The 27,676-nt window shown below is 43.4% G+C and overlaps 1 protein-coding gene across 2 annotated transcripts; it reads right to left on the bottom strand.

Annotated features, from left to right (window-relative positions):
• Positions 1-274: 274 nt before the first annotated feature.
• Positions 275-27,630, bottom strand: rab11fip1b (RAB11 family interacting protein 1 (class I) b). 2 transcript variants are annotated; one of them, XM_045690063.1, is made up of 6 exons: positions 27,123-27,630; positions 13,411-13,847; positions 11,388-13,299; positions 8,335-9,969; positions 7,310-7,424; positions 275-829 (listed from the first exon to the last, which is right to left on the bottom strand). In XM_045690063.1, exons 1-6 carry the CDS (start codon positions 27,470-27,472, stop codon positions 632-634), a joined length of 4,647 nt encoding a protein of 1,548 aa, XP_045546019.1. In that variant the 5' UTR covers positions 27,473-27,630; the 3' UTR covers positions 275-631. The 2 variants fall into 2 exon arrangements, with proteins under 2 accessions (XP_045546019.1, XP_045546022.1); XM_045690066.1 differs by lacking the exon at positions 8,335-9,969 and having other exon boundaries at positions 27,123-27,629.
• Positions 27,631-27,676: the final 46 nt, after the last annotated feature.

The raw sequence follows: 27,676 nt of genomic DNA, 5'->3' as shown, positions 1-27,676 counted from the left end.
TATCTCTTAGACTAGCAATTTATCAATTCTTTCCTCCTCAAAGTGATTCACCATGAAGTTGACAATAGGAAAAGGACATCTCTATGTACAACATTTATACAAGTTATACAGTATCAGGGAATAATATCTGTACCTCAGACAAGCAATACAAACACTTTACAGACAGGTATTACTCATTATGTGATTATAATTCATTGTAATACTTGTCATAAGCATGTATGACACCGGTCTGTCTACTTTACAGAAAGTGTTACCAAATATGCAAACTCCACTGTTCTGTTGGAGCTTTTATTATTCAATTCATTCTTCAGTGTCATTGCGCTGGATTTAACCTTCATATCATACTCATCGCAAAAAAATCAAAACATTAATACTAAGAAAAATCGAACTGTCAAAAACATAAGGCAACTTCCCACAGGCCTATATGGACTTGTGCTTTGTTTGTGTTCTTATACCGTCTTTACACACCATAAAGTAAATAAATCCTTTAGTCAAAATGTAATGTACATGGGTGTTGGGTGAATTCAAAGTTATTTGGGAGGAAAGCCAGAAATATTCAACCAGCCCAATACATGTGCATTGAGGAAGATACACATTTTAGGAAGGCCCTGCTCTGAATGATTAGGAACACTCATTTGAGTGAGTTCATGGTCATCAGGATACTGGGTTTCTCCTCGATGATGCGCACCAGCAGGTTGTCAATGTACTGCTCCAGCTCCTTGATCTTATCGTCCCTTTTGGAGAGCTGCTCCTGCTGCTTCACCACCAGGGAGATCAGCTCTTCCTGGGTCAGCTGGGAGTAGGGACCTTTAACCCCTGTGTCTTTGACCTAGAAGGAAAGGGAGGGAATGGAGCTGGTACAATCAGTCAGTGCCATTTATATTTTTCCATATACTTCTCCAAGGATACTATATGCCATGCATTATCTATAATGTCTGGCGGCAGGTAGCCTAGTGGTTAAGAGCGTTGGGCCAGTAACTGAAAAGTCACTGGTTTGAATCCCCAAGCCAGCAAGGTGGAAAATATTCCATTCTACCCCTGAGCAAGGCAGTTAACCCCCAACAACTGCTCTCTGAGCACTGATGACGTTGATTAAGGCAACCCTCCGCACCTCTCTGATTCAGGGGGGGTTGGGTTAAATTTGGAAGTCAAATTTTGGTTTAATTCAGTTGTGCAACTGACTAGGTATCCCCCTTTCCCTATAAAGCAATGTTTGAACTATGCACGAACCCTTACATAGAGAAACATTCAATGCACAAGAAAGGTCTAGCTTTCAGACACTTATAATGGAGGGCATTGGATGGTGCAATGTTACCTAAATCTCCATTCTAAAAAGTATTTGATCCTATGATATGAGCACAGAGACTTAGAGAGGTTTGTGAGCTCTGACAGCTTTGTGAGAACTCTGTTAGAGCTCGTATGTCTCAGATCCCAACACGATTGGGCTTTGCCTGTGTTATTCACAGTGAGCTTATGGTGCGCCATCGACAAGAGAAAGAATGTTGTAGAATAGATCAATTAATCTGTGGCAATTCTTTACAGGGAGCATTTGGGAGGGCTTGTTGCGACTGTGTTTGTATGTATGTATGCGAGTGTGCGTGCGTGCGTGTTACATGTAGCTAGAATGGGATTTTATTGTACTAATGTTTCATTAAAACCAACTGTGCATCAAATAACTTGTTAGATAAATTGAAACAGCAGCACAGGACATTTGCATGAGGTGCCTGGGGGATTGATTTCAAATATATCCCGGTACGTTAATTGCATAAGATTATTCTGATAATATTATCAAAAAGAGCCCCTGCTGTGCATATTAACACTTTTCCCAACATACACTCTTAGAAAAAAGGGTTCTTTGGCTGTTCCCATAGGATAACCCTTTTGGGTTCCATGTAGAACCATCTGTGGAAAGGAACCGAAAAGTGTTCATCAAAGGGTTCTCCTATGGGGACAGGCGAAGAAGCCTTTTAGGTTCTAGATAGCACCTTTTTTCTTAGACACAATGGGGTCTGATTATTCAGTACACATACAGAGGGGTGTAGTGCCATTCTTTTAGATGCAGAAATGCATTTGTTTTTTTTAAATGACGTTATCATTTCTCAAAGTTTGTAACCGTCCTCCAATTGCAAAGTCTGCCTATGCCCACAAATATTGTCTCAAATTATTCCCACATTTTTTTTGGTCCTTTTTCTCCCCAATTGGTAGTTACAGTCTTGTCCCATCGCTGCAACTCCCGTACGGACTCGGGAGAAGTGAAGGTCGAGAGCCGTGTGTCCTCCGAAACAACCCAGCCAAGCCACACTGCTTCTTGACACAATGCCCGCTTAACCCGGAAGCCAGCCGCACTAATGTGTCAGGGGAAACACTGTACACCTGGTGACCGTGTCAGCGTGCATTGTGCCCAGCCCACCACAGGAGTCGCTAGTGCTACGATGGGACAAGAACATCCCTGCCGGCCAAACCCTCCCCTAACCCGGACGACGCTGTGCCAATTGTACGCCGCCCCATGGGTCTCCCGGTCACAGCCGGCTGCGACAGAGCCTGGGCTTGAAACAGGATTTCTAATGGCACAGCTAGCACTGTGATGCAGTGCCTTAGACCACAGCGCCACTCGGAAGGCCAAACGCTTTCTATTTTTATTACCCTCACACCAAAATAGGCAATCATGAATGCTAATTATTCAGGTGTAATGTCCAAACTCCATGCCATTCATTTGATCTCAATCAGTTTCATGGGAATATGCATTTAGATCTTCTTGAACTACTGTTCTGTAAGCGAATTACAGCAGATGGCCTAAACAATTGTATTGTTCTTGTATTTTGTTTCAATCGAAGCATAGACTATACAGCCTGCCGAGTTGTGTGCTCAGTTGAGTTTTGGCCGCATGAGGAAAAAAAAAAAAGTGACTTCAGCGAGAACCCTAAAAGTCATAAATAATTACTGAGGTGGTGTTTTTGGTGTAACAGTAATATAGGCCTACTTCTACGCTATTATATTCGGGTCTGTTATGTAAATACGAATTAAATTATTAGGCCTATGTGATCTTGCAAGAGCTAGGCTACACTCGGACAGGGCAAGTTCATTAAATGCGTTATACATGAGCCCAAGTCCATAAACTGTTTTGAGGACAGACGTCTTAGCAGCCTGGTCTCGGACTAGACGTACCATAGTAAATGTAAATCTGGGACACTGAAATTAGTATATGTTACAACTTGTATGGTTACATAAGACAGGTTGCTTAAGGCAAAAATGAAAGTAAGGTGGCTGGTCGAGTGTATGACGCGAACATCTCGCAAACCAAAGGTTGCTTGTTCGAATCTCATCATGGACAACTTTAGCATTTAAGCTAATTAGTAACTTTGCAACTACTTTTTAGCTATTTTGCAACTAATTAGCATGTTAGCTTCTCCTTCCCCTAACCTTGCAAAGTAGTTGTAAAGTTATGTGAGAATGCTGTTCATTGACTCAGCGTACAACACCATTGTTCCCTCCAAGCTTAGGACCCTGGGACTGAACTCCTCCCTCTGCAACTGGATCCTGGACTTCCTGACGAGCCAACCCTAGGTGGTGAGGGTCGGCAACATCCCCTCCGCCACACTAACCCTCAAAACGGGGGCCCCACAGTGTGCTTAGTCCCCTCCTGTACTCCCTGTTCACCCATGACTGCGTGGACCCACACGACTTCAACACCATCAAGTTTGCTGACAACACGACAATGTGGTGCCGGGACAACAGCCTATCCCTCAACGTCAGTAAGACCAAGGAGCTGATCGTTGACTACAGGAAACGGGGGCCGCGAGCACGCCCCCATACACATCGACGGGGCTGTAGGGGAGCGGGCCAAGAGCTACAAGTTCCTCGCTGTCTAAATCACTAAGGACTTAAAAATGGTCCACTCACACACGTAAAGTTGTGAAAGCGTGACAGCGCCTCTTCTGCATCAGGAGGTTGAAAAGGTTTGGCATGGGCCTCAAATCCTCAAAAAGGTTCGACAGCTGCATCATTTAGAGCATCTTGACTTAAAAAAAAAAAAAAAAAAAAAGTTATTTAACCTTTATTGTACGCCGCATTTAACAGGCTGCATCATTGCTTGGTATGGCAACAGCACCACCCTTGGTCGCATGGTGCTACAGAGGTTGATGCCGACAACCCAGTACATCACTGGGGCCGAGCTCCCTGCCATCCAGGACCTCTATATCAGGAGGTGTGAAAGACCAGCCACCCAAGCCATAGACTGTTCTCTCTGCTTTCGCACAGCAAGCGGTACCGGTGCATCAAGTCTGACACCAAAAGGCTCCTGAAAAGTTTCTATCCCCAAGCTGTAAGACTGTTAAATAGCTAACATAATGGCTACACACACTGAGTTGACCCTTGCATTTTTTTGTTGTCTCTATGCACACTGAAACTCCAAAATACACATAACATGCAGTCACATTTATACTGACTCTAAACACATACATACAATCATAATTTAAACTACTGCTACTCTGTTTATCATATATCCTGATGCCTAATCACCTTACCCCATACATATCTACAGTTGAAGTCGGAAGTTTACATACATTTAGGTTGGAGGCATAAAAACTCGTTTTTCAACCACTCCACAAATTTCTTGTTAACAAACTATAGTTTTGGCAAGTTGGTTAGGACATCTACTTCGTGCATGACACAAGTAATTTTTCCAACAATTGTTTACAGACAGATTATTTCACTTATAATTCACTGTATCACAATTCCAGTGGGTCAGAAGTTTACCTACACTAAGTTGGCTGCCTTTAAACAGCTTGGAAAATTCCAGATAATGATGTCATGGCTTTAGAAGTTTCTGATAGGCTAATTGACATCATTTGAGTCAATTGGAGGTGTACCTGTGGATGTATTTCAAGGCCTACCTTCAAACAAAGTGCCTCTTTACTTAACATCATGGGAAAATCAAAAGAAATCAGCCAAGACCTCAGAAAAGAAATTGTAGACCTCCGCAAGTCTGGCTCATCCTTGAGAGCAAATTCCAAACGCTTGAAGGTACCACTTCATCTGTACAAACAATAGTACGCAAGTCTAAACACCATGGGACCACGCAGCGGTCATACCGCTCAGGAAGGAGATGTGTTCTGTCTCCTAGAGATGAACGTACTTTGGTGCGAAAAGTACAAATCAATCCCAGAACAACAGCAAAGGACCTTGTGAATATGCTGGAGGAAACAGGTACAAAAGTATCTATATCCACAGTAAAACAAGTCCTGCAACTGCACATGGGGACAAAGAGCGTACTTTTTGGAGAAATGGTCTGATGAAACAAAAATAGAACTGTTTGGCCATAATGACCATTGTTATGTTTGGAGGAAAAAGGGGAAGGCTTGCAAGCCGAAGAACACCATCTCAACCGTGAAGCACGGGGGTGGCAGCATCATGTTGTGGGCGTGCTTTGCTGCATGAAGGACTGGTGCACTTCACAAAATAGATGGTATCCTGAGGAAGGAAAAGTATGTAGATATATTTAAGCAACATCACAAGACATCAGTCAGGAAGTTAAAGCTTGGTCGTAAATGGGTCTTCCAAACGGACAATGACCCCAAGCATACTTCCAAAGTTGTGGCAAAATGGCTTAAGGACAACAAAGTCAAGGTATTGGAGTGGCCATCAAAGCCCTGATCTCAATCCCATAGAAGATTTGTAGGTAGAACTGAAAAAGCTTGTGCGAGCAAGGAGGCCTACAAACCTGACTCAGTTACACCAGCTCTGTCAGGAGGAAGGGGCCAAAATTCACCCAACTTATTGAGGGAAGCTTGTGGCAGGCTACCCAACACGTTTGACCCAAGTTACACAATTTAAAGGCAATACTACCAAATACTAATTGAGTGTATGTAAACTTCTGACCATGTGATGAAAGAAATAAAAGCTGAAAGAAGTAATTATCTACTATTATTCTGACATTTCACATTCTTAAAATAAAGTGGTGATCCTAACTGACCTAAGACAGGGAATTTTTACTAGGATTAAATGTCAGGAATTGTGAAAAACTGAGTTTAAATGTATTTGGCTAAGGTGTATGTAAACTTCCGACTTCAACTGTACACCTTTTGTCTTGCCCATTCACCCTCTGAATGGCACACATACACACGCCATGTCTGAGTTCTCAAGGCTTAAAAATTATTCTTTAACCGGTCTCCTCCCCTTTCATGTGCCGTCGACTTGTAAGACGCTTCAGGAGGGCGGTCACGTGGTTTTGGGATTGAGCCTGACATGAAATCATCAAAAATTTGTACCATCATCTTTGAAATGCAAGAGAAAGGCCATAATGTATTATTCCAGCACAGGTGCAAAAAACTATGAAAACTACAAAGGCTGGCATTTCTGTAGATGTGATTCATACTGGCTGAGGGCATTGTGTGAATGACATCACAATTAAACAACTAGCAGAGAAAAATTACATCTGCATTAATTACTTAGTAGCTAAGTGCTCTTTGATGACATAATATACTGTTACTATACTGTTCCTTTTGCTTTATGTTAAACTCCATAATAATAATTATATAATAATTAATAAAATAGTACCAGCTATGATTTCCTTTGCACAATTTTTGAAAGTATTGCAAATACAACCTAGTCACAAGTTAGTGGTTAGATGACATGAAAATAGAGCTCTTTGACCACCCATACCAGTGGTGGGTTTGAAAAACCGAAGCATACACTGTATGCAGAAAAGTACTTCATACCTACAGTAAAATATGGTGGTGGATCTATGATGTTATGGGGCTATTTTGCTTCTACTGGTCCTAGGGCCCTTGTTAAGGTCAACGGCATCATGAACTTTACCCAGTACCCGGACATTTTATCCAAAAAACCTGGCCACAAGTGGATCTTCGAGCAAGACAATAACCTCAAGCACTGATCAAAATCGACAAAGAAATGGTTAAATGACTATACAAACGACATTTTACAATGGCCATCTCAGTCTCTGAACTTGTAACCCATTGAAAACCTGTGGTTTGAATTGAAGAGGGCAGTCCATAAGAGCAGACAAAGGATATCAAGGATCTGGAAAGATTCTGTATTGAGGAATGGTCTAAGATCCCACCCAACGTGTTCTACAATCTCATAAAACATTTTAGAAAAAGCCTAATTATCCTCACAAGGGGAGGGTGCTAAAGTATTGAAAATAGAGGTGTCAATTATTTTGTTAAACAAAATCTTTCTCTGAGTAAGCGTATTAGTATAAAATAATACAGCTCAGTATTTGTATTATTTATTTTATCTTTATCAAGGGTGCCAATAATTATGGACCTGACTGTATATTCCTTTAAAGTACCTTTATCTTCTCTTGAAGGCCACCGAGGATCCCTGTACATTTGGCAGCCTGTTCCTCGTGGATGTTGGAGGCTGGCTGGTTTTCCAGGGAACTCAAGGGCTTTACTGGGTGTGGCCTGAATCGAGAGACAGACAGTGAGAGTAAGAGACTCAAACTTTTCTGAAAAGTATTGTGTTATTAGAGGGGATGCAGCAGGTGGATGTGGGGGATATCGGGATAAATGCCTTTTCTCAAAAAGCAGGTCTGATTATTATCTGTCTCCTAGCACAGAAAAAAAAAAAAAAAAAAAAGAGTTGAAGCTTGTTGCCAACAGTGGGAAACGATTTGTTTGATCAGTTAGACATGACAAGAAATCTGAGCAGGGTTTGTCTTCACAATTGACTGTATCTGTACTCTTCTTTCCCTCTTAGATAAGGTTAGACTGCAGAGGATCCACAGTGTACACACAGTCTGAGTAATGGCATTTTACAGGCTCCACTGAGCTTTATCAGATTCTACAGGAAGAATAACATGACAAAAAACAATGAAAGCTACAAAGGCTGGCATTTCTATAGACGTGATTCATACTGGCTGAGGGCATTGTGTGAATGACATCATAATTAAACAACTAGCAGAAAATAAATGACATCTGCAGTAATTAGTAGCTAAGTGCTCTTTGATGACATAATATACTGCTAATTGCTCTGGGGAGCTATGTTCCTTTTGCTTTATGTTAAACTCCATAATAATAAAATAATTAATAAAATAGTACCAGCTATGATTTCCTTTGCAAAATGTTTGAAAGTACTGCAAATACAACCTAGTCATAAGTTAGTGATTTAATTCAGGAAAGTGCAGATAAACATTTGATAAGAGAGTAGAAGAGTTTTATAAAGGGTCACATTCATGAAGTGTTCTGGAACAATGCATTTTACAAGCGATTGGGGAGGTTTAGTAATTCTAACTACAGTACATTCTACAGGAGAGGTTTGGTGGACAGCACATAGCTGCTACACGCTTCAGGAAAAGGCTGAGATCTCTCTCACCTGCATGTGCTTGAGGTAGACCTGTCCCCTCTCCCTCCTGCCTCCTCTCCACTGCACTGCTCTGTAATGGAGGGCAGAGCTCCAGCATGAAGCAGGGTCTTCTGGCCAGGGACAGAGCTTGTTGTCTGGGGAGGGCAGTCTCTCCTGCCCCCTGATCCCTTCAGGGGCTCGGGGTGGGGTATGGCAGAGGGGGCAGGTGAGGGGAAACATGAGGGCTGGGCAAGGGTAACACATGGTAGTGCCACACCCACCCCGCCATTCTGCTTTTTTACCCAGTTACCTGAGGAAAGCTTACTCGAAGTGGGAGCCCCTGGGCTTTGTAGTTTTCCAGAACTCCGTTTACCAGCTCCCTCCTCTCTAAAGGTGGATGTTATCTTCACTGGAGGCAAGGGAGCACGGGCACGCTTTGCTGATGTGCTTTTGGTGGGACAGGAGACATCCTCAGCTAGCAGAACATCTGGCGTTGGAAGCTCAGTTGTGTCCCCAACCACATGCTTCTGAAACGGACCTAGATCTGCATCTGTGGAGGTACAACTCTGTTGATTGTGAGAGTTCAGGCTCTCCTGACGCTCACCAGTTAGACTCTGTTCTTCACCACATCCAGAGGACTTCTCCATTCTGCAGTCTTCTGCAAAGGGATTATTTGGACCAAACTCAACCGAAGAGTCATGTTCCTCAGTATTTGATTGCTCATCTAACACATCAGCTGTTGGCATTGTCTTCCCTGGAAGGTGCTGGGGCCTGGAGGGTGCTGGACCTTTACTGTGTTTCACAACCATCAACCCCCCAGTGGCTGATGGCATGGGTTCCTCTGCTTGATTCCCATGGTGGGCAGAGCTCTGGCCTCCACTGATGTGTTCTGTTGTAGCTGTGGAGGAAGATCTCAGTGGCGTGATCATCTGTACCACACGTTGAGAAACCTTGGACATGGAGGCACCCACTCTGTCCTTATGTCCCTGATTCACACTGGTCATACTCTGGTCCCTCTGTGTCTGGCTTGGAGCCTGGATTGGTCTGTCAGGAGGCAGTGGAGCAGGACGCTTGTCCCTCCTGACACTGGAATCATCCTGACTAACACTCTCATTTAAGTGCTGGTCATGTTCGCTTCCCACCAATGACGTGGCAGAGTGGCGTCTTGGAGGAGGCTGCGGTTTTGTTGGCGTTTTTTGGGTGAGGGTAGGAGTGGCAGAATCAGGGTTGGACTTACAGGGCCAGTTGTCCTTATGAGCCCATCGCTGGTTGTCTGGAGGCAGTGGAGCTGGGCCCTTATCCTGTCTGACACTGGAATGGTCCTTACCACTAACACTCCCCTGGTCATCCCCACTTCCCACCAATGACGTGGAAGATTGACGTCTGAGGGGAGGGGGCGGTTTTGTTGGCTTTGTTTTAGCGAGGGTAGGTGTGGCACAATGAGATTTACTGGGCCAGTTGTCCTTACGAGCCCAGGGCTGATTGTTGGGAGCCACAGAGTCAGGGTCTTTCTTCTCCATCAGATCAGTAGACGGGTCAATAGCGTCTCCGGATTCCCTATCACCTCTGGGGGAGTCCATAGAACTCTCCAGTTCAGGAGACGAGGACGATAAGAAGGGGTTGGAAGATATAGCAGGCTTTGAAGGGTTCCCCCATGAAGAGGGTCTGGAAGAGCAGGGTTAGGAAGGGGAGGGTGCAGTGAGATTTTTTGTTGTTGTTGCTGATGACAAGGTCTAACTACCAAACATTGAAAATGGAACAACTTTCAAAACTTTTTAAAGAACATAGAATTTGTTTCTAAAACTAAATGATGAAATGCTATGAAAGTCTTGTTGGAATCCACACACAAGCACATTCCAGTTAGCGGAGAGGTAGGCAATGCAAACTACAAGAGGTGTTACATAAAGTTGTTACTAGTTGCTCGTAACTCACCAGACAAGAACATGGGAGAAAGGGTGGGATTTAATTTTATTAGGTCTTTATGAGAGGGACATGAAGGTTAGTTATAATGTTTATGTTAGTAACACATACACACTAAGGAACGGAAAGGTTTTACATGTAGATTTAAAATAACAAAACATGAAACATGGATCACAACGAGAAATAAAAAAGATAAATCATCTTTCCAGCCTCTGAACCTTGCCTGTTCACATGACCAAACAGCCTTGCTTGAATACACTGAGTCGCATCATCCTCATCAGCATACATACTCATGAGTCATTCAACATCAACGCCCTAGTTAAAAACCTGAGCAATCACCTAATGCTTTGTGTCTCACTGTAACACCTTTAATATGACATCTGTAGAAACTGTATAGCAAGGTATGATTCATGGGAGTAGCAGCCAATCCTAGCTGAGCCAAAGGTTTCCAACACGCACATCCACATTTTCCACTGCACTGCAACTTTCATGACGGTGTCATATTACTTCAGGGGATTGTGCTTTAATGAGATGCGCATGTGAGAGTAGTGTAATACACCTCAGGCCAACAGATACCAGGACATCTCGCTTAACGCCAAACAGCCATGACTCCAACACTCGGAGATGAACTTAATATTCTCTACTGAGCATCACCCTGTACCAAAGTCATTGATAAGGCAACAGGTTTTCTGCTCAAATCTCAATTTTGTACCAAAGCAGTAAAGATCCAATAAAACCAACCCAATTACATCCAGCCGAGTCTTGTCCATACCGTGCCACGTCCATACATTGGGCTTGTTGCATCCCTTGATTAACTGGTGGTATAAAAGTCTCTCTCAGACAAGTTGGTAGGTTTTCCACATAAATCTGACTTGTGCCACCCTGCTCTGACAGCGCAGAGGAAAAAGAATGTTAGCATTATTGATATTGTTTTGTTAGAAGATGAAATGGGATGTCTGAATCAGAGAATCTGAGATTTGAGAGAGGGAAAGTTAGTGTGTGCGGATGAAAGCAGAGATCTCAGGGGATTCCAGAAGACACTTGGGTATTTTCCCCCTGCTGCTTTTGGAGACTAAATAAATAGCGCATCCATAATTTATGGCACCCAAGGGCTAATGGAATTCTGGCAAAGGGAACTGAGACAGTGTGTATATGTGACTGACCTTGGCTTGACTGCTGATACTTTATTTATCCGGCAGCTGATGGGTCCAGTAGTGGTCATAGGGTTCTCCTCAAACAGATTATTTGAAGAGGTGTCATCAAATGAACTGGTGGGAGAGGCTTCCTCAAAAGGATTATTGCATACGGTGACCTTCGTCTCGCTATTCTGCTCCATCTGCTTCTCAACTTCCTCACGCCTTTGCTCTTCCTCCATCTGTGCACTTCTCCTTTTCTCTTCCTGTCGCAACTCCTCTTTTTTCACATTTTCTTCCTCCACCCTAAATCTTTCTTTCTGCACCTTATCCCTCCTCTCCTGTTCATTCCCCCTTTCTTCTTCAAGCCTCATTGTTTCTGCTTCCTCCTTCCTCAGCCTCTCCTCCTCTAATCTCCTTATCCTCTCTTCCTCCATCCTGATCTTCCTCGCCTCTTCCTCCTTTCTCAACATCTCCTCCTCTAATATCCTGATCCTCTCTTCCTCCTTCCTCAGCCTATCCTCCTCTAATCTCCTTATCCTCTCTTCCTCCATCCTGATCTTCCTCGCCTCTTCCTCCTTTCTCAACATCTCCTCCTCTAATCTCCTTATCCTCTCTTCCTCCATCCTGATCTTCCTCTCCTCTTCCTCCTTTCTCAACATCTCCTCCTCTAATCTCCTTATCCTCTCTTCCTCCATCCTGATCTTCCTCTCCTCTTCCTCCTTTCTCAACATCTCCTCCTCTAATATCCTGATCCTCTCTTCCTCCTTCCTCTCCTCTTCCTCCTTTCTCAGCCTATCCTCCTCTTCTCTCTTAATTCTTTCCTCCTCCTCTGTCCTCTTTATCCCCATTTCCTCTCTCAGCCCATCTTCCTCCTCGGCCTTCCTCACTCTTTCTTCCTCCCTCACTCTTCTCTCCTCCTCTCTCAGTCTATCCTGCTCCCTCTTCACTCTTTCTTCTTCCTCCCTCATCTCCTCTTCCGCCCTTAGTCTTTCTTCCTCCTCCCTCATCTTCCTCTCCCGTTCCTCCCTTCTTTGCATATCTTCCTCTTGTTCTCTCCTAATCCTTTCTTCCTCCTCCTTAATCCTCTCCTCTTTCTCCCTCTTCAATCTTTCCTCCACCTCCCTCATTTTCCTCTCGTCCTCCTTCCTCAGTCTATCCTCCCTCTTCATTCTTTCATGCTCTTCTCTCCTCATCCTTTCCTCTTCTTCCCACCTATCTTGTTCCTCCATTTCCTCCTGTAACCTAATCATTTCCTGTTCTTTCTTCTTTTCCCTCTCCTCTCCCTCCTCCTTCAGTCTCCTCTTCCTCTCTTCCATCATTCTACTTTCCTCCTCAACCCTAATCTTTTCCTCCTCCATCCTCTTTCTGTTTTCCTGCTCCCGTTTCCTTGTTTTCTCTTCCTCCTCAAACCTCAACTTCTCCTCTTCAATCCGTTTCCTCTCCTCCTCAAACCTAAGTCTTTCTACCTCCTTCCCAATCCTCCTTTTCTCTTGTTCCTCCTTCCTCATCCTCTCTTCCTCCTCTATCTTCTTTCTCTCCTGCTCTTCCTTTCTCTTCATCTCGTCCAGCTTAACTCTTTCTTCCTCCTCCTCCTCCTCTTCCTCCTCTGCCCTGCTGCTCTCCACCTCTGCCCAGGGTGAGGGCTGCTTCAGGGCCGTGAGAGAGTCCATGGAGGTGCTGGAGCTCTTACGGCCCTGGGCCCTGCGTAGGTCTTCCATGGAACCGTGGCCTGAGCTGGCAAGGCTGAAGGTGGAGCCGGTGCGTGCGCTCCGGGGCTGGGGATGTTCTGTGTACACGTGACTGCCGTTGATGCACAGGTTACTCTGCTCTGCAAGCGGGGCAGGGATCTTAGATCGCCCTAGAGACAAGGAGCCCTGAGAAGCCTTACTGTCGGAACTGCCTGTGCGCTTATGGGTCAGAAACTTGAATTTATTTTTACCTGTGGATGAGAAAGAAGGGGGGGAAGTTTGATTTGTAAACACAGTGTAACAACTTTTCTAATAGATTATGCTATATTTAAAATGGAAGGCCAGTCTGTAATGATGCTCACCTTCAGAGGAGTCCTCGTTGAGGCCTGAGGGGCTGCCACTCAGTGAGGAGTTCTTCTCAGGCAGAGGGCCCAGGACAGACATGGATTGCGACAGTCCGTGACGCTGCAGATTAGACTTGGGAGAAAACAGAGACTTCAGCTTGTTTTTCTTCTTTTTCTCTTCTTTGTCTGCACCTCCCTCCCCTTCCCCCTCTCCCTCGCTGTCCGTCAGAACCTGGGTGCAGGACGGCACCACGGCAGACGCTGAGTCCGACAGACCCTCCTTCTTCTTGCCTCGAACCTTGTCCTTGAACTTGCCCAGGCGGGAGCGAGGCTTGTCTGTAGCAGAGAGGTCGAACATGCTGGCTGTCAGGTTGTTCCTCATAAACTGGATGTCCACCAGCACCTCTCCCCTGTCTTTGTCTGGCTTGCCTGCCTTATCCAACAGCTTATGCCAACTGTTGAGAGAAAGTCTATTGTTTATGAAATAGTTTCATTGAATTGGTTTGAAACACATGCTGTTCTTATCTGAGAGATGGCTCAAGAACAAGGTCTATGAATGTGAGGCAGTGAAAGAAAGAACCAAGGTAATGTTATATTTCTTTAGATGTCTACTGAGCTCCTCCAATAACATGTAAGGGCACTCAGAATTAACTAGAAATGTGTAGGCATTCACCACTCTTTTCAGATAACACACACTTAGCAGACTGATCTGTCTGAACAACCACAGTCTGCATAAGCAGAGGAAGGCTGATGATCAAATAACGTGTCATGTATTCATCAGCCCCTGGGCTTCACCTCCAGTTCTAAAATATATAGTGTCTATTTGTGATAGCTAACAACATGTAAAGAAAGCTGTCACCCATTGCATAGCTTTAGTCAAGGCTGTATTTTTTCCCCCTTATTTGTTGCACTATAATCCTATTGGTTCCAAGGGGTTTATCATAACCAAGAGAATAATTCCAGTAAGTTGGGGCTGCTGCTATTTTTCCTTTCAAATGTTAAGAGTCCTTCCATGGAAACAGTGATTTCTTTGGAGAGGCCCAAGGGTGGAGGAGCCAGGGGAAATGACCGAAGATGCGGTAAGTGATCTTGAGAGTCAGTGGGCATTATGATTCATACTAAATGGTCACATAGAAAGAAAGACAATTTCATCCTTGCCATCCTACTAAGTTGTAGCACACTTCTGTTGTATGTTAAGACTGAACACCATGCCTTAAAATGTACTGTATAGGCTACTACAGGCCAGGAGTGGAAATGGGTTTACCGGGATCCAGGAGTGAAATCATTTTGCAATGTGAATTTCTAAACTGAATTAATGGACTTTACATTGGAGGGTTCTAGGAGTGATCATAGCTACAGGCTATGCAGGGAAAATATAGTTACGAGTCTGTTACGATTACACTGAATTTAGGTTCATATTTAATTAATGACTTACAAAATCCCCAGGCACTTCTTTTAATGAATGCAGTAAATTAAATATAATCAGAATATCACAAAACGAGTTCCTCTACACCTAGTCTGTTTCATTTACTGGTTCACTTGTATAGAAGATGCCTTCTGGGAAAAAGAAGGTCAGAGTACAAAGAGAAAGACTCACATTGTAAGAACTGCATCAAGTAATTTCTTGTCGTTCATGCTGATTTGTTCAATGACCCTCAAGAAATCCCTATTGTATGTATTCTGTTATAAAGAAGGTTCTGTTCATACATCTGTATGTTTCCGCTGTACATATAATGGAATAAGAGTCAAAACAATCATTCAGTTATAGTTTAGAACTGAGCAATGCAGAGCCGAGTCAGCATTAAAAGTCTGTCAAGCAAAACCCATAAGGCCTGAGGTCGCCTGTTCCTCAACAACCCAGCTGAAGTCTGGAAGGAAATGAGTGAGGAGGGGGCCAGGAAGAGTCAACCAGGGGTCTCAAACCCTCTTGGAGGTTACAAAAACAAAATGAACAATGAACACAATGCTGTGACTGCAGCTTCTTATCTTCGGTGAAGCACTCAATGTGAATCCAAACAGGAAGGCAAAAAAAACAGACTGACTGCTCACAGAATGAGAAATAACTGTATGGGGGAGAGCATCACCTCACTATTACTGCAGCTGTGTTGAGAGGACAGTGTGGAGAAACGTAGGGCAAGGTAGGTAGGGGTGGTGGCTTTCATTGTTGTCCAATGTTATTATTCATTCACAGAAAAATAGAGCAATACAATTGTACAACATAAAACAAATCAAAACTTTGTCACATGCACCGAATACAACAAGTGTAGACCTTACCGTGAAATGCTTTCTTACAAGCGCTTAACCAACAATGCAGTTCAAGAAAGAGTTTAGTTTATTTAGTAAATATTTTCTTAAGTAAAAAATAAACAATAAAATAACAAAAACGAGGTTATATGCAGGGAGTACCGGTACCGAGTCAATGTGCAGGGGTACAGGGTAGTCAAAGTAATTTGTACATGTAGGTAGGGGTAAAGTGACTATGCATAGATAATAAACAGCGAATAGCAGCAGTGTAAAAACAGTGTAAAAACAAATACTCTGGGAGGCCATTTGATTAACTGTTCAGCAGTCTTATTGCTTGGGGGTAGAAGCTGTTAAGGAGCCTTTTGGTCCTAGACTTGGCGCTAGGATTACCACTTCACGCGCGGTAGCCGCGAGAACAGTTTATGACTTGGGTGACTGGAGTCTAACAATTTTCTGGGCTTTCCTCTGACACCGCCTAGTATATAGGTCCTGGATGGTAGGAGGCTTGGCCCCAGTGATGTACCATAAGCACTACCCTTTGTAGCACCATACCAGGCGGTGATGCAACCGGTCAGGATGCTCTCGATGGTGCAGCTGTAGAACTTTGAGGATCTGGGGACCCATGCCAAATATTTTCAGTCTTCTGAGGGGGAAAAAGGTGTTGTCGTGCCCTCTTCACGACTGTCTTGGTGTGTTTGGACCATGATAGTTCATTGGTGATGTGGCCATGTGGACACCAAGGAACTTAAAACTCTCAACCCGCTCCACTACAGCCCCGTTGACGTTAAATGGGTGTCTGTTCAGCACGCCTTTTCCTGTAGTCCACGATCAGATCCTTCATCTTTCTCACATTGAGGGAGTTGTTGTCCTGGCACCACACTGCCAGGTCACTGACCTCCTCCCTATAGGCTGTCTCATCGTTGTCGGTAATCAGGCCTACCACTGTTGTGTCGTCAGCAAACTTGATGGTGTTGGAGTTGTGTATGGCCACGCAGTCGTGGGTGAACAGGGAGTACAGGAGGGGACTAAGCACGCAGCCCTGAGGGGCCCCAGTGTTGAGGATCAGCGTGGAAGACGTGTTGTTGCCTAACCTTACCACCTGGGGGCGCCCTGTCAGGAAGTCCAGGATCCAGTTGCAGAGGGAGGTGTTTAGTCCCAGGGTGCTTAGCTTAGTGATGAGCTTCGTGGGCACTATGTTGTTGAACGCTGAGCTGTAGTCAATTAACAGCTTTCTCACATAGGTGTTCCTTTTCTCCAGGTGGGAAAGGGCAGTGTGGGGTGCGATTGAGATTGTGTCATCTGTGGATCTGTTGGGGCAGTATGTGAATTGGAGTGGGTCTAGGGTATCAGGGATGATGCTGTTGATGTGAGCCATGACCAGCCTTTCAAAGCACTTCATGGCTACCAACGTGGGTGCTATGGGGCGGTAATCATTTAGGCAGGTTACCTTCGCCTCCTTGGGCACAGGGACTATGGGGGTCTGTTTGAAACATGTAGGTATTACAGACTCGGTCATGGAGGTTGAAAATGTCATTGTAAACACTTGCCAGTTGGTCCGCGCATGCTTTGAATACACGTCCTGGTAATCCGTCTGGCCCCGCGGCTTTGGAAATGTTGATCTGTTTAAAAAGGTCTTGCTCACATCGGCAACCGAGAGCGTTATCACACAGTCGTCTGGAACAGCTGGTGTTCTCATGCATGCTTGATTGTTGCTTGCCTCGAAGCGAGCATAAAGGCATTTAGCTCATCGAGGCTCATGTCACTGGGCAGCTCGCGGCTGGGTTTCCCTTTGTAGTCCGTCATAGTTTTCAAGCCCTGCCACATCCGACGAGCGTCAGCGCCGGTGTAGTAGGACTCAATCTTAACCCTGTATTGATGCTTTGCCTGCTTGATGGGTCGCCTGAGTCCGTAGCGGGATTTCTTATAAGCGTCCAGATTAGTGTCCCGCTCCTTGAAAGTGGTAGCGCTAGCATTTAGCTCAATGCGGATGTTGCCTGTAATCCATGGCTTCTGGTTGGGATATGTACGTACGGACACTGTGGGGACGACGTCTTCGAAGCACTTATTGATGAAACCGATGACTGTGGTGGTATACTCCTCAATGCCAATGGATGAATCCCGGAACATATTCCAGTCCGTGCTAGCAAAATGGTCCTGTAGCATAGCATCAGCGTCATTTGACCACTTCCGTATTGAGCGAGGCATTGGTATTTCCTGCTTTAGTTTTTACTTGTAAATAGGAATCAGGATAGAATTATGGTCAGATTTGCCAAATGGAGGGCGTGGGAGAGCCTTGTATGCGTTTCCGTGTGTGGAGTAAATGTGGTCTAGAGTTTTTTTCCCCCTCTGACATATTCACGTGACATGCTGGTAGAAGTAAAACAGATTTAAGTTTGCCTGCATTAAAGTCCCTGGCCACTAGGAGCACCACTTCGGGATGAGCATTTTCTTGTTTGCTTATGGCCTTATACAGCTTGTTGAGTGCGGTCCTAGTGCCAGCATCGGTTTGTGGTGGTAGATAGACGGCTACGAATAATATAGATGAGAAATCTCTTGGTAGATGGAGTACTCTATGATAAACTGTAGATCACACTACCTCAGGCGAGCAATACCTTGAGACTTCTTTAAAATTAGACATTGCTCACCAGCTGTTGACAAATAGACACACACACACCCCTGCCCCTTGTCGTACCAGACGTAGTTTCTCTGTTCTGCCGATGCATGAAAAATCCCACCAGTTCTATATTATCCGTGTCGTCGTTCAGCCACGACTTGGTGAAACATAAGATATTACAGTTCAATGTCCCGTTGGTAGGATAGTCTTGATCGAATATCATCCATTTTGTTTTCCAATGATTGCATGTTGGCCAATAGAACGGATGGTAGTGGAGGTTTACTCACTCGACTACGAAATTCTCAGAAGGCAGCCTGACATCCGCAACCTTTTTCTCCGTCTTTTCTTCACACAAATGACGGGGATCTGAGCCCACTCCCGACAAAGCAGTATATCCTTTGCGTCGGACTCGATAAGTAAACAAATCTTTGTCCAGTTCGAGGTAAGTAATCACTGTTCTGATGTCCAGAAGTTATTTTCGGTCATAAGAGACGGTAGCAGCAACATTATGTACAAAATAACGTTTAAAAAAAAAGGGCAATGTGGTCAGGCTTGTTCAACCTGTCCCTCCATTCCATTGAGTCAATTACTGTGACATGTACATAGAGAAATGACATAATTGATGTAGATGACTGTGTGTGTAAACAAGTTCTGTTTAGTTAACACATCTCCCTTCAAGAGGGAGGCCATTCAGTCTAAAAATACTGATCCAGTCTGGAATATTAGTCAGGTTCACACACCATCCTTCCATGTTACTGAGTGACTGACAACACCCCAAAAGACTCATCCTTTCCTTCTACACCTCCCTGCTAGTGTTTGGAATACTGAGCAAGCATGTCAGGGAAATACATGCCCGCTTGTGGAATCTACTTAGGGGCCACATAGCAGCCACAGCTGTTATACTGTATGCAGTAGCTGAGTAGTTATGTAAACAAACATTTTAAACCAACTCTCTGGCCTTACAGCTGCACTATCATTGCCAAAGCAGTAAGGATAGGGCACTTACAGTAAGCCCAATTATTATTTCATCCCAATATAGCTCTGTAATTCAATTGACGTTAGACAACAAAGGACAGTTCATTCTTCTCTCTGTGAAAATGTCAAGTTGTTTTGAAAGTTTCTCAGTGAACAGGACACACCCAGACAATCCTTGTAGTTGTTCACTGATTTGATGCCTGTGTGGACGTCACATCACGCCTCTCAACAGACCCTTGTGAACAACGCCCTGCTAGGGAAGGGCATTGGAGAAAGGGAAAGGGGGATACCTAGTCAGTTGTACAATTGAATGCATTCAATGAGAAGAACAAGAGGAGAAGTAACTTAACATCAGTAAAAAGGAAGTTACAACAGTTACAGTAAACTGTAGTGGAGTTAGCTGGGTGGAGGGAGCTGACTAAGAACAGGATAGAACAGTCAATGAAAGGATCAATTAGTATGAAAAGGCCCGTCGTCAGAGTATCATCTCAACACAGCAGTCTCGCATCCCAGTGTGAAGTACACAACGTGCAGTACTACTGCTGCTCACAGGCAGGATAAACTAATGGAAAGAGATGGAACACTGTGTGAGTCAGCATTTAGGCTATTATTATTCTAATGGCTCTTCAGCACATACTCTTCCTGTGTAACCCTGAATGGCTGATAAAACAACGCCTTCCTTGACACAAACCGTTCTTATCACAATATGCAGCCGAGAATCTCCCCCTCACACACACAGAGAGAGAGAGAGAGAGAAAGAGACTTAACTGAAAGCCAGCCTTTTGTAAAAAAAATATGGCCTATCATAATAATAAGGTTTGCAGATGAAATCGTGTTTGGTGCAGTCAATCTTAAAGTATCTGTCTATGAACAGCCTTGTCCGTAACATAGTTATGCCACAGAGGTATTCCATGTACCTTCATTGTGATAAAAAGAGCTGAAGAAAAATATGCACTGAAAAATGTGCTGCCATGTCGCTTTTCCATATCCTCATGGAAATCAAGCATTAGTAATGAGTACGGTTACATGCACACAATATGATCATTAGTATTAAATAAGGATAATATAATAGTTCAATTTAAACGTTTACATGCTTTGAAAGAATAATTATTTCCCTAATAATCCTGTTTACATGGACACATCTGAAATCAGGTTACCTGATGGGACTTTGGTAAACGCAGAAAATCGCCAATCAAAATAAACATTCTATCGCCGCAACCGTGTTATTTTTGTGATGCCTATTTGATTCTGAGTTGGGACATATGAAGTTTGTATGTGAAAACTATTTCTAAGATGCATACTTTCAGTTTTACCAAACTCACAAAAGAGGGATGCTTGCATATGCGCAGATCAAATACACCTCTAACACACTAAGGCGTTTACATGTCCTAATAATTCTAAAGATTGCTCCGAAATCCAGGTGTTCAATTGGCGTATACTTACTGTGATTATGACTTCAGGCCAATTAAGATAAGCAGAGTAAGGTGTTTACATGACAAATGCCATGCTCAGCCTACTGCCATAATCAGTTTAATATTGAATTATTAGTGTGCATAAACATACTAAGTGTTATATTAATACACTATGCAAAACTATCCAAAAGTTTATGGTCCCCATTGTACATCTACCCTACTTCTATACATGTGTCAGATCAGTAACACACAGAGAAGGGATTTGAGGCTGATTTCTAAGGTCCATGTTCCCCCTTCAGAAAATTGATGGGGAAGCGCTTGCAGGTATATACAGTACCAGTCAAAAGTTTGGACACACGAACTCGTTCAAAGGTTTTTCCTTTATTTTTACTGTTTTCTACATTGTAGAATAATAGTGAAGACATCAAAACTATGAAATAACACATGTAATCATGTAGTAAGCAAAACAAGTGTTAAATCAAAATATATTTTATATTCTTGAAAGTGGCCACCCTTTGCCTTGATGACAGCTCTGCACACTCTTGGCATTCTCTCAACCAGCTTCACATGGAATGCTTTTCCAACAGTCTTGAAGGAGTTCCAACATATGCTGAGCACTTGTTGGCTGCTTATCCTTCACTCCACGGTCCAACTCATCCCAAACCATCTCAATTAGGTTGAGGTCAGGTGATTGTGGAGGCCAGGTCATCTGATGCAGCACTCCATCACTCTCCTTCTTGGTCAAATAACCCTTACACAGCCCGGAGGTGTGTTGGGGCATTGTCCTGTTGAAAAACAAATGATAGTGGGAGTAAGTGCAAACCAGATGGGATGGCGTATCCCTGCAGAATGCTGGTTAAGTGTGCCTTGAATTCTAAATAAATCACTGACAGTGTCACCAGAAAAGCACCCTCACACCTCCTCCTCCATGCTTCACGGTGGGAACCACACATGCAAAGATCATCCGTTCACCTACACCGCGTCTCACAAAGTCACGGCGGTTGGAACCAGAAATCTCTAATTTGGACTCATCAGCCCAAAGGACAGATGTCCACCGGTCTAATGTCCATTGCTCGTGTTTCTTGGCCCAAGCAAGTCTCTTCTTCTTATTGGTGTCCTTCAGTAGTGTTTGTTTTGCAGCAATTCGACCATAAAGGCCTGATTCACGCATTCTCCTCTGAACAGTTGATGTTGAGATGTGTCTGTTACTTGAAGCATTTATTTGGGCTGCAATTTCTGAGGCTGGTAAATCTAACGAACTTATCCTCTGCAGCAGAAGTAATGCTGGATCTTCCTTTCCTGTGGCGGTCGTCATGAGAGCCAGTCTTATCATATCGTTTGATGGTTTTTGCGACTGAACTTGGAGAAACTACCTCATGAAGCTGGTTGAGAGAATGCCAAGCGTGCAAAGCTGTCATCGAGGCAAACGGTGGCTACTTTGAAGAATCTCAAATATATTTTGATTTGTTTAACACTTTTTTGGTTACTACATGATTCCATGTGTTATTTCATAGTTTTGATGTCTTCACTATTATTCTACAACGTAGAAAATAGTAAAAATAAAGATTAACCCTGGAATCAGTAGGTGTGTTCAAACTTCTGACTGGTACTGTACAAACACAGTTCAGCGTTAAGAGTAAGAAATCATTACCAGAGGGATATTTGTGCTGTGTCAATGTCTAGATACAGTGCCAATGTATGAAACTGCCCTTTGAATAAAACATGTTAATCTTTCAAAGGCAATCAGCTAGTCCTTTAGAAAATGACAAAAAAAATGTCTGAATGAATCTGAATGAACTGCATCTGTTTCAGAAAGAGGTAGAAGCTGTCTGCAGCAGGCAGGGGCTAGTGAGAATTGGAAGGAAGGCGGTGTAAACAGTAACACTGAGTTGTCTGCTTTAAGTCAAACACAACGCGGTCTGTTTGGGAGCTGGTAAAGCCACGGTCAAGTCCCAACCACCGGAGAGGGGGAGCACGGGGACAATAATAGGTTTGTTTTTCAAGTTAAACACTCTGGAATGTGAGGTTAAGTCTGGATTTGGCCGCCGCAGAAATCAGGTACACCATAGTCAACCTTGAGAAAGCAGAGTAGAACACAATAAGAAAAAACCAGTGAGCCGTGTTCAGGGAGTTAAGACATTTTCTGAAGAACTCAAAACTAAGGTCGATATGCATTGTATACAGTACTAAGGTGTATGAATCAGGTTTTATGAGTTACCATGGATGTCCTTTGACCAGACATAGAAAAACAGTTGAGAGGCTATGAAGATGGCATATAAAAGTAGCTCTGGGAAGAATTCAGGTCTGAGAAGAAAAGAAAAATAATTCTGCTGAAGTTGGGCATTTTAGCTAAAGGTCAGTGATAACGTCACATGAACCTATCACACAGAGAGAGAAAAAAAAACTATCCGCCGTGGAGATCCTCAGCCCTGTCTCCAGACTGTCTACTACTCAGATAAAGCATGTAGCATGAAACCAATTATCATCATGGAGAATGGACTTTACATAGGGCATGAGAAGTCTGATCCTATATAAAAGGAGATGGCAAATCATGATGGATCTTTGCATAGGTCATCAGAAAGATGCAATAACCAAACTAGATTTACTCTAACAGTCTGACCAAGAAGCACTCTCCTTACACATCACAAGACACAGCAATATCCACTTTCAAGAGTGTCCACTTACCAGACTTAAGTGTGTGCGTGCACTGCACATCACCTGGTGCTGTGTATAGCAGCGAAATAAGACATGGTCACATCTTGTGTGTGGACTGAAATACCCAGAGACAGCTTAGTGAGATGTAATATTTCTCAAGAAGTTGTGAAATAAATAAGCCTGCAGCCTAATTAATAAACCCCCCCGCTGCTGTACTCTCTAAATCTGTCCGCATACATAGGTTCGGCTTGCTCCTAGCAGAACTCGACTTGGTGAAGCGAATGTCTGTGCTCACATACTCGCTGAAGAGCTTCGGTTGAAAAACGATTAAAAAAAGCGCCAATATTATTGTTGTCCCTCTTCAGCCATCGTAGTAATAACATAACCAATAACACTTCCTCAAAATAGTCTGGATTAGTCTGACAAAAGTAATTACAGATTTCTTGATTTGACGTTTTTGCAGGGGAGGTCTTAGTCTCGCAATTTTACATCTAACTAAGATGTTCGGTGCAGTATTTCTCAAGTGACAAGATGAGCACGAAAACTAGTCGCCCCTTGTTAAATGACAACAAACACTTAAATTAAGAATCCAGTCCACAGTTCCCACTCCTGCTAGTCTATACTGTTGACCAATCACTGACGAAGGGGCGTAGACTTTAGCTATATAACTTTGACTTGCCTCCAAAAAAATCTGGACAAAAATGTGGAAAACCAAAATGTCACCAAATCATAATACATGCACAAACTGTTTCAACTGGGAATCATGCGACAGGCTTAACAAGAACATTACTTAATTTAGGACGAAAAACAGTAAAGACTATTGCATGCTTCCCAGTTGAAACAGTTCCCGCATATATTATGATGAAATTGTGATGTTTTTGTTCGGTTTGGTTTTTAGGCAGGTTTTTTTTTTTTTTCAGCTGTTCGCTCGTACAAAAAGATTATTAAATTAAGTGTTTGTCATTCAACGAGAACTTGTTTACACACACACACACACACACACACACAGTAATGTACATCAATTATGTAATTTCTATATGTACATTTCACAGTAATTGACTCAATGGAATAGAGCAGGGCTCTCCAACCCTGTTCTTGGCAGAACATTTATTTGTGCATATTTTTCCTCAGCTCTTTTTATCACAATGAAGGTATATGGAGTACCGCCTCTGTGGCATAACTATGTCACGGACAAGGCTGTTCATACACAGATAGTTTAATAGAGTGACTGCACCAAACACAATTTCATCTGCAAACCTTATTATAGTGGCCATATTTTGAATAAAAGGCTGGCTTTCAGTTAAGTCTCTCTCTCTCTCAGTGAATGTGTGTGTGCATGTGTATGAGGGGGAGAGACTCGGCTGCATATTGTGATAAGAACGGTTTGTGTCAAGGAAGGCATTGTTTTATCAGCCATTCATGGTTACACAGGAAGAGTATGTGCTGAAGAGCCATTAGAATAATAATAGCCTAAATGCTGACTCACACAGTGTTCCATCTCTTTCCATTAGTTTATCCTGCCTGTGAGCAGCAGTAGTACTGCACGTTGTGTACTTCACACTGGGATGCGAGACTGCTGCGTTGAGATGATACTCTGACGCCGGGCCTTTTCATACTAAATGACCCTTTCATTGAATGTTCTATCCTGTTCTTAGTCAGCTCCCTCCACCCAGCTAACGCCACTACAGTTTACTTCCTTTTCACTGATGTTCAGTAAAGTTACTTCTCTTGTTCTTCTCCAATGCCCGGCCCTTCCCTAGCAGGGCGTTGTTCACAAGGGTCTGTTGAGAGGTGTGACATGATGTCCACACAGGCATCAAATCAGTGAACAACTACATGGATTGTCTGGGTGTGTCCTGTTCACTGAGAAACTTTCAAAACAACTTGACAACTTTGTTGTCTAACGTCAATTGAATTACAGAGCTATATTGGGATGAAATAATAATTGGGCTTACTGTAAGTGCCCTATCCTTACTGCTTTGGCAATGATAGTGCAGCTGTAAGGCCAGAGAGTTGATTTAAAATATTTATGTTTACATAACTACTCAGCTACTGCATACAGTATAACAGCTGTGGCTGCTATGTGGCCCCTAAGTAGATTCCACAAGCGGGCATGTATTTCCCTGACATGCTTGCTCAGTATTCCAAACACTAGCAGGGAGGTGTAGAAGGAAAGGATGAGTCTTTTGGGGTGTTGTCAGTCACTCAGTAACATGGAAGGATGGTGTGTGAACCTGACTAATATTCCAGACTGGATCAGTATTTTTAGACTGAATGGCCTCCCTCATAAAGGGAGATGCGTTAACTAAACATAACTTGTTTACACACACAGTCATCTACATCAATTATGTCATTTCTCTATGTACATTTCACAGTAATTGACTCAACCCTAATCAAGCGCACCGGATTCTAATAATTACCTGGTTGATAAGCTGAATCAGGTTAATTACAACTGGGGTTGGAGCAAAAACCTACAGGAGGGTAGCTCTCCAGGAGCAGGGTTGGAGAGCCCTGGACTAGAGGGACATGTTGAACAAGCCTGACCACATTGTTTTACATTTTTTTTACGATTCCCAAATGTATTGCTCTATTTTTCTGCGAATGAATAATAACATTGGACAACAATGAAAGCCGCCACCCCTACCTACCTTGCCCTACGTTTCTCCACACTGTCCTCTCAACACAGCTGCAGTAGTAGTGAGGTGATGCTCTCCCCCATACAGTTAATCATCATATTTGTCATTCTGTGAGCAGTCAGTCTGTTTTTTTTATTGCCTTTCTGTTTGGATTCACATTGAGTGCTTCACCGAAGATAAGAAGCTGCAGTCACAGCATTGTGTTCATTGTTCATTTTGTTTTTGTAACCTCCAAGAGGGTACTCATGGTCACACACCTCACAGGTCTGAGACCCCTGGTTGACTCTTCCTGCCCCCCTCCTCCTCATTTCCTTCCAGACTTCAGCTGGGTGTTTTATTCCAGGACACAGTGTCGCGGAACAGACGACCGCAAGGCTCAGCTTTTGTTTGACAGAGGCTTTTACTGTTGACTCAGATCCTCATTTTTCAGTTCAAAACTATACATTAGGGATTGTTTTGACTGTTATAATATATGAACACCTGTGACATACAGATAGATGTACATAACTTTACCTTCTTTATAACATAAATGAATACAGTCAAAATACAGTATACAGTCAAACAAACCCCTCTTTTAGGGCTTCAGTACTGAAAACCAATGGTTCGGAGATATTAAACCTTTACAGATATTCATAAAGGGAGAGAACACTGCTATGAACTAATGACTCAGAGGCAATTTGTGAGGTATTGGTAATGGGGTGTTGTGCTGCTGCACTATTATGAGCTAAATCAGTAGGCTGTCAAAACAAACAGTGTCACTCAATGGGAGGTGAAGGCAAGCAAGAGGAGTGAACTAAAAAGCAACAATCAATATTATTCCATAGGCTTAACGACTGGCTGTAGCACTCTGAGGGAATTGTCAGAGTAAAACCATGTGGGATAACACTTTAGGCCTATAGCCTGCTCTTATACTGTATTGTTGTAATTATTACATAACATTGTTGTTGCATGTTGAGTTGAGTGATTATTACACAAGTGGAATATGAAGCAGTCTGTTCTTCGTGTATAATTACAACCCCTTTTGAAGGCCAATGTAGTAGTGACATTGTGGTGCTCCATTGTCTTAAATAGGCTATTACAACTACGGAGATCACCCATTTAAAAAGGAATTGTGTAACTAACGGCAAACACTTTCTTGAGCAATGTAGAAATTGAAAGCTGTGATTATTACTGGATAGAGACGTGAACACTCACTCAGTCTTATTGCGGGATTTAACCTCGCTGAGCTCCAACAGGTTGATGACTGCGTGCCCGAGCAACTTGTCCGATCCCACGAGAGCCCGGTGCATTACGTGGACATGCAACGTACACTTCTCTGTGTTACCGTTGTGGAAGAGCGGCAGCTCGAACGTGGCCTCCTCTTTCCACACCGGTGCCACGCTCTTTTCTGCCACCGATGTAGAGAATTTATCCTTGGCCACTTGCATGATGGCGTATGAGTCGTTGGTGCCATTTTTTCCCTTTATCCTCAGGCTTCTTGCCTGAAGCACAGTTACCTTTACGCTGGTGGGATACCACTGTTGGCTCTGGTCCGATAGAGACATGGCTGAGACCTGCGGAGGTTTGGACGCGTGGGCCTCTGAATAACGTCTAGAAACGTGTTGGTGTGCTAAATAGAAGTAGAGAAGTTAGTGTAGCGCGACAGAGAAAAACTTTTACCTATGGACGGTTGAGGAAACAGCTGAGTGGGAGTGGTATGTTGAAATACTCTTGCGAGACAGGTTATTTGCTAAGCCAAGACACTCCCA

This window comes from Salmo salar, chromosome ssa01, assembly GCF_905237065.1.
Source record: "Salmo salar chromosome ssa01, Ssal_v3.1, whole genome shotgun sequence".
Taxonomy (NCBI): Eukaryota; Metazoa; Chordata; class Actinopteri; order Salmoniformes; family Salmonidae; genus Salmo; species Salmo salar.
The sequence above is the reverse complement of the archived record's forward strand: the minus strand, read 5'-3'. Positions and strand labels throughout refer to the sequence as shown.

Coding starts and splice junctions, on each gene's coding strand:
- rab11fip1b (XM_045690063.1), bottom strand. CDS start 27,472: ATGTCTCTATCGGACCAGAGCCAACAGTGGTATCCCACCAGCGTAAAG. Junction 13,848..27,122: donor AAATCCCGCAATAAGACTGA/GTGAGTGTTCAC, acceptor TTCTCTCAACAG/TTGGCATAAGCTGTTGGATA. Junction 9,970..11,387: donor GTATCAGCAGTCAAGCCAAG/GTCAGTCACATA, acceptor CTGCTCTTCCAG/ACCCTCTTCATGGGGGAACC.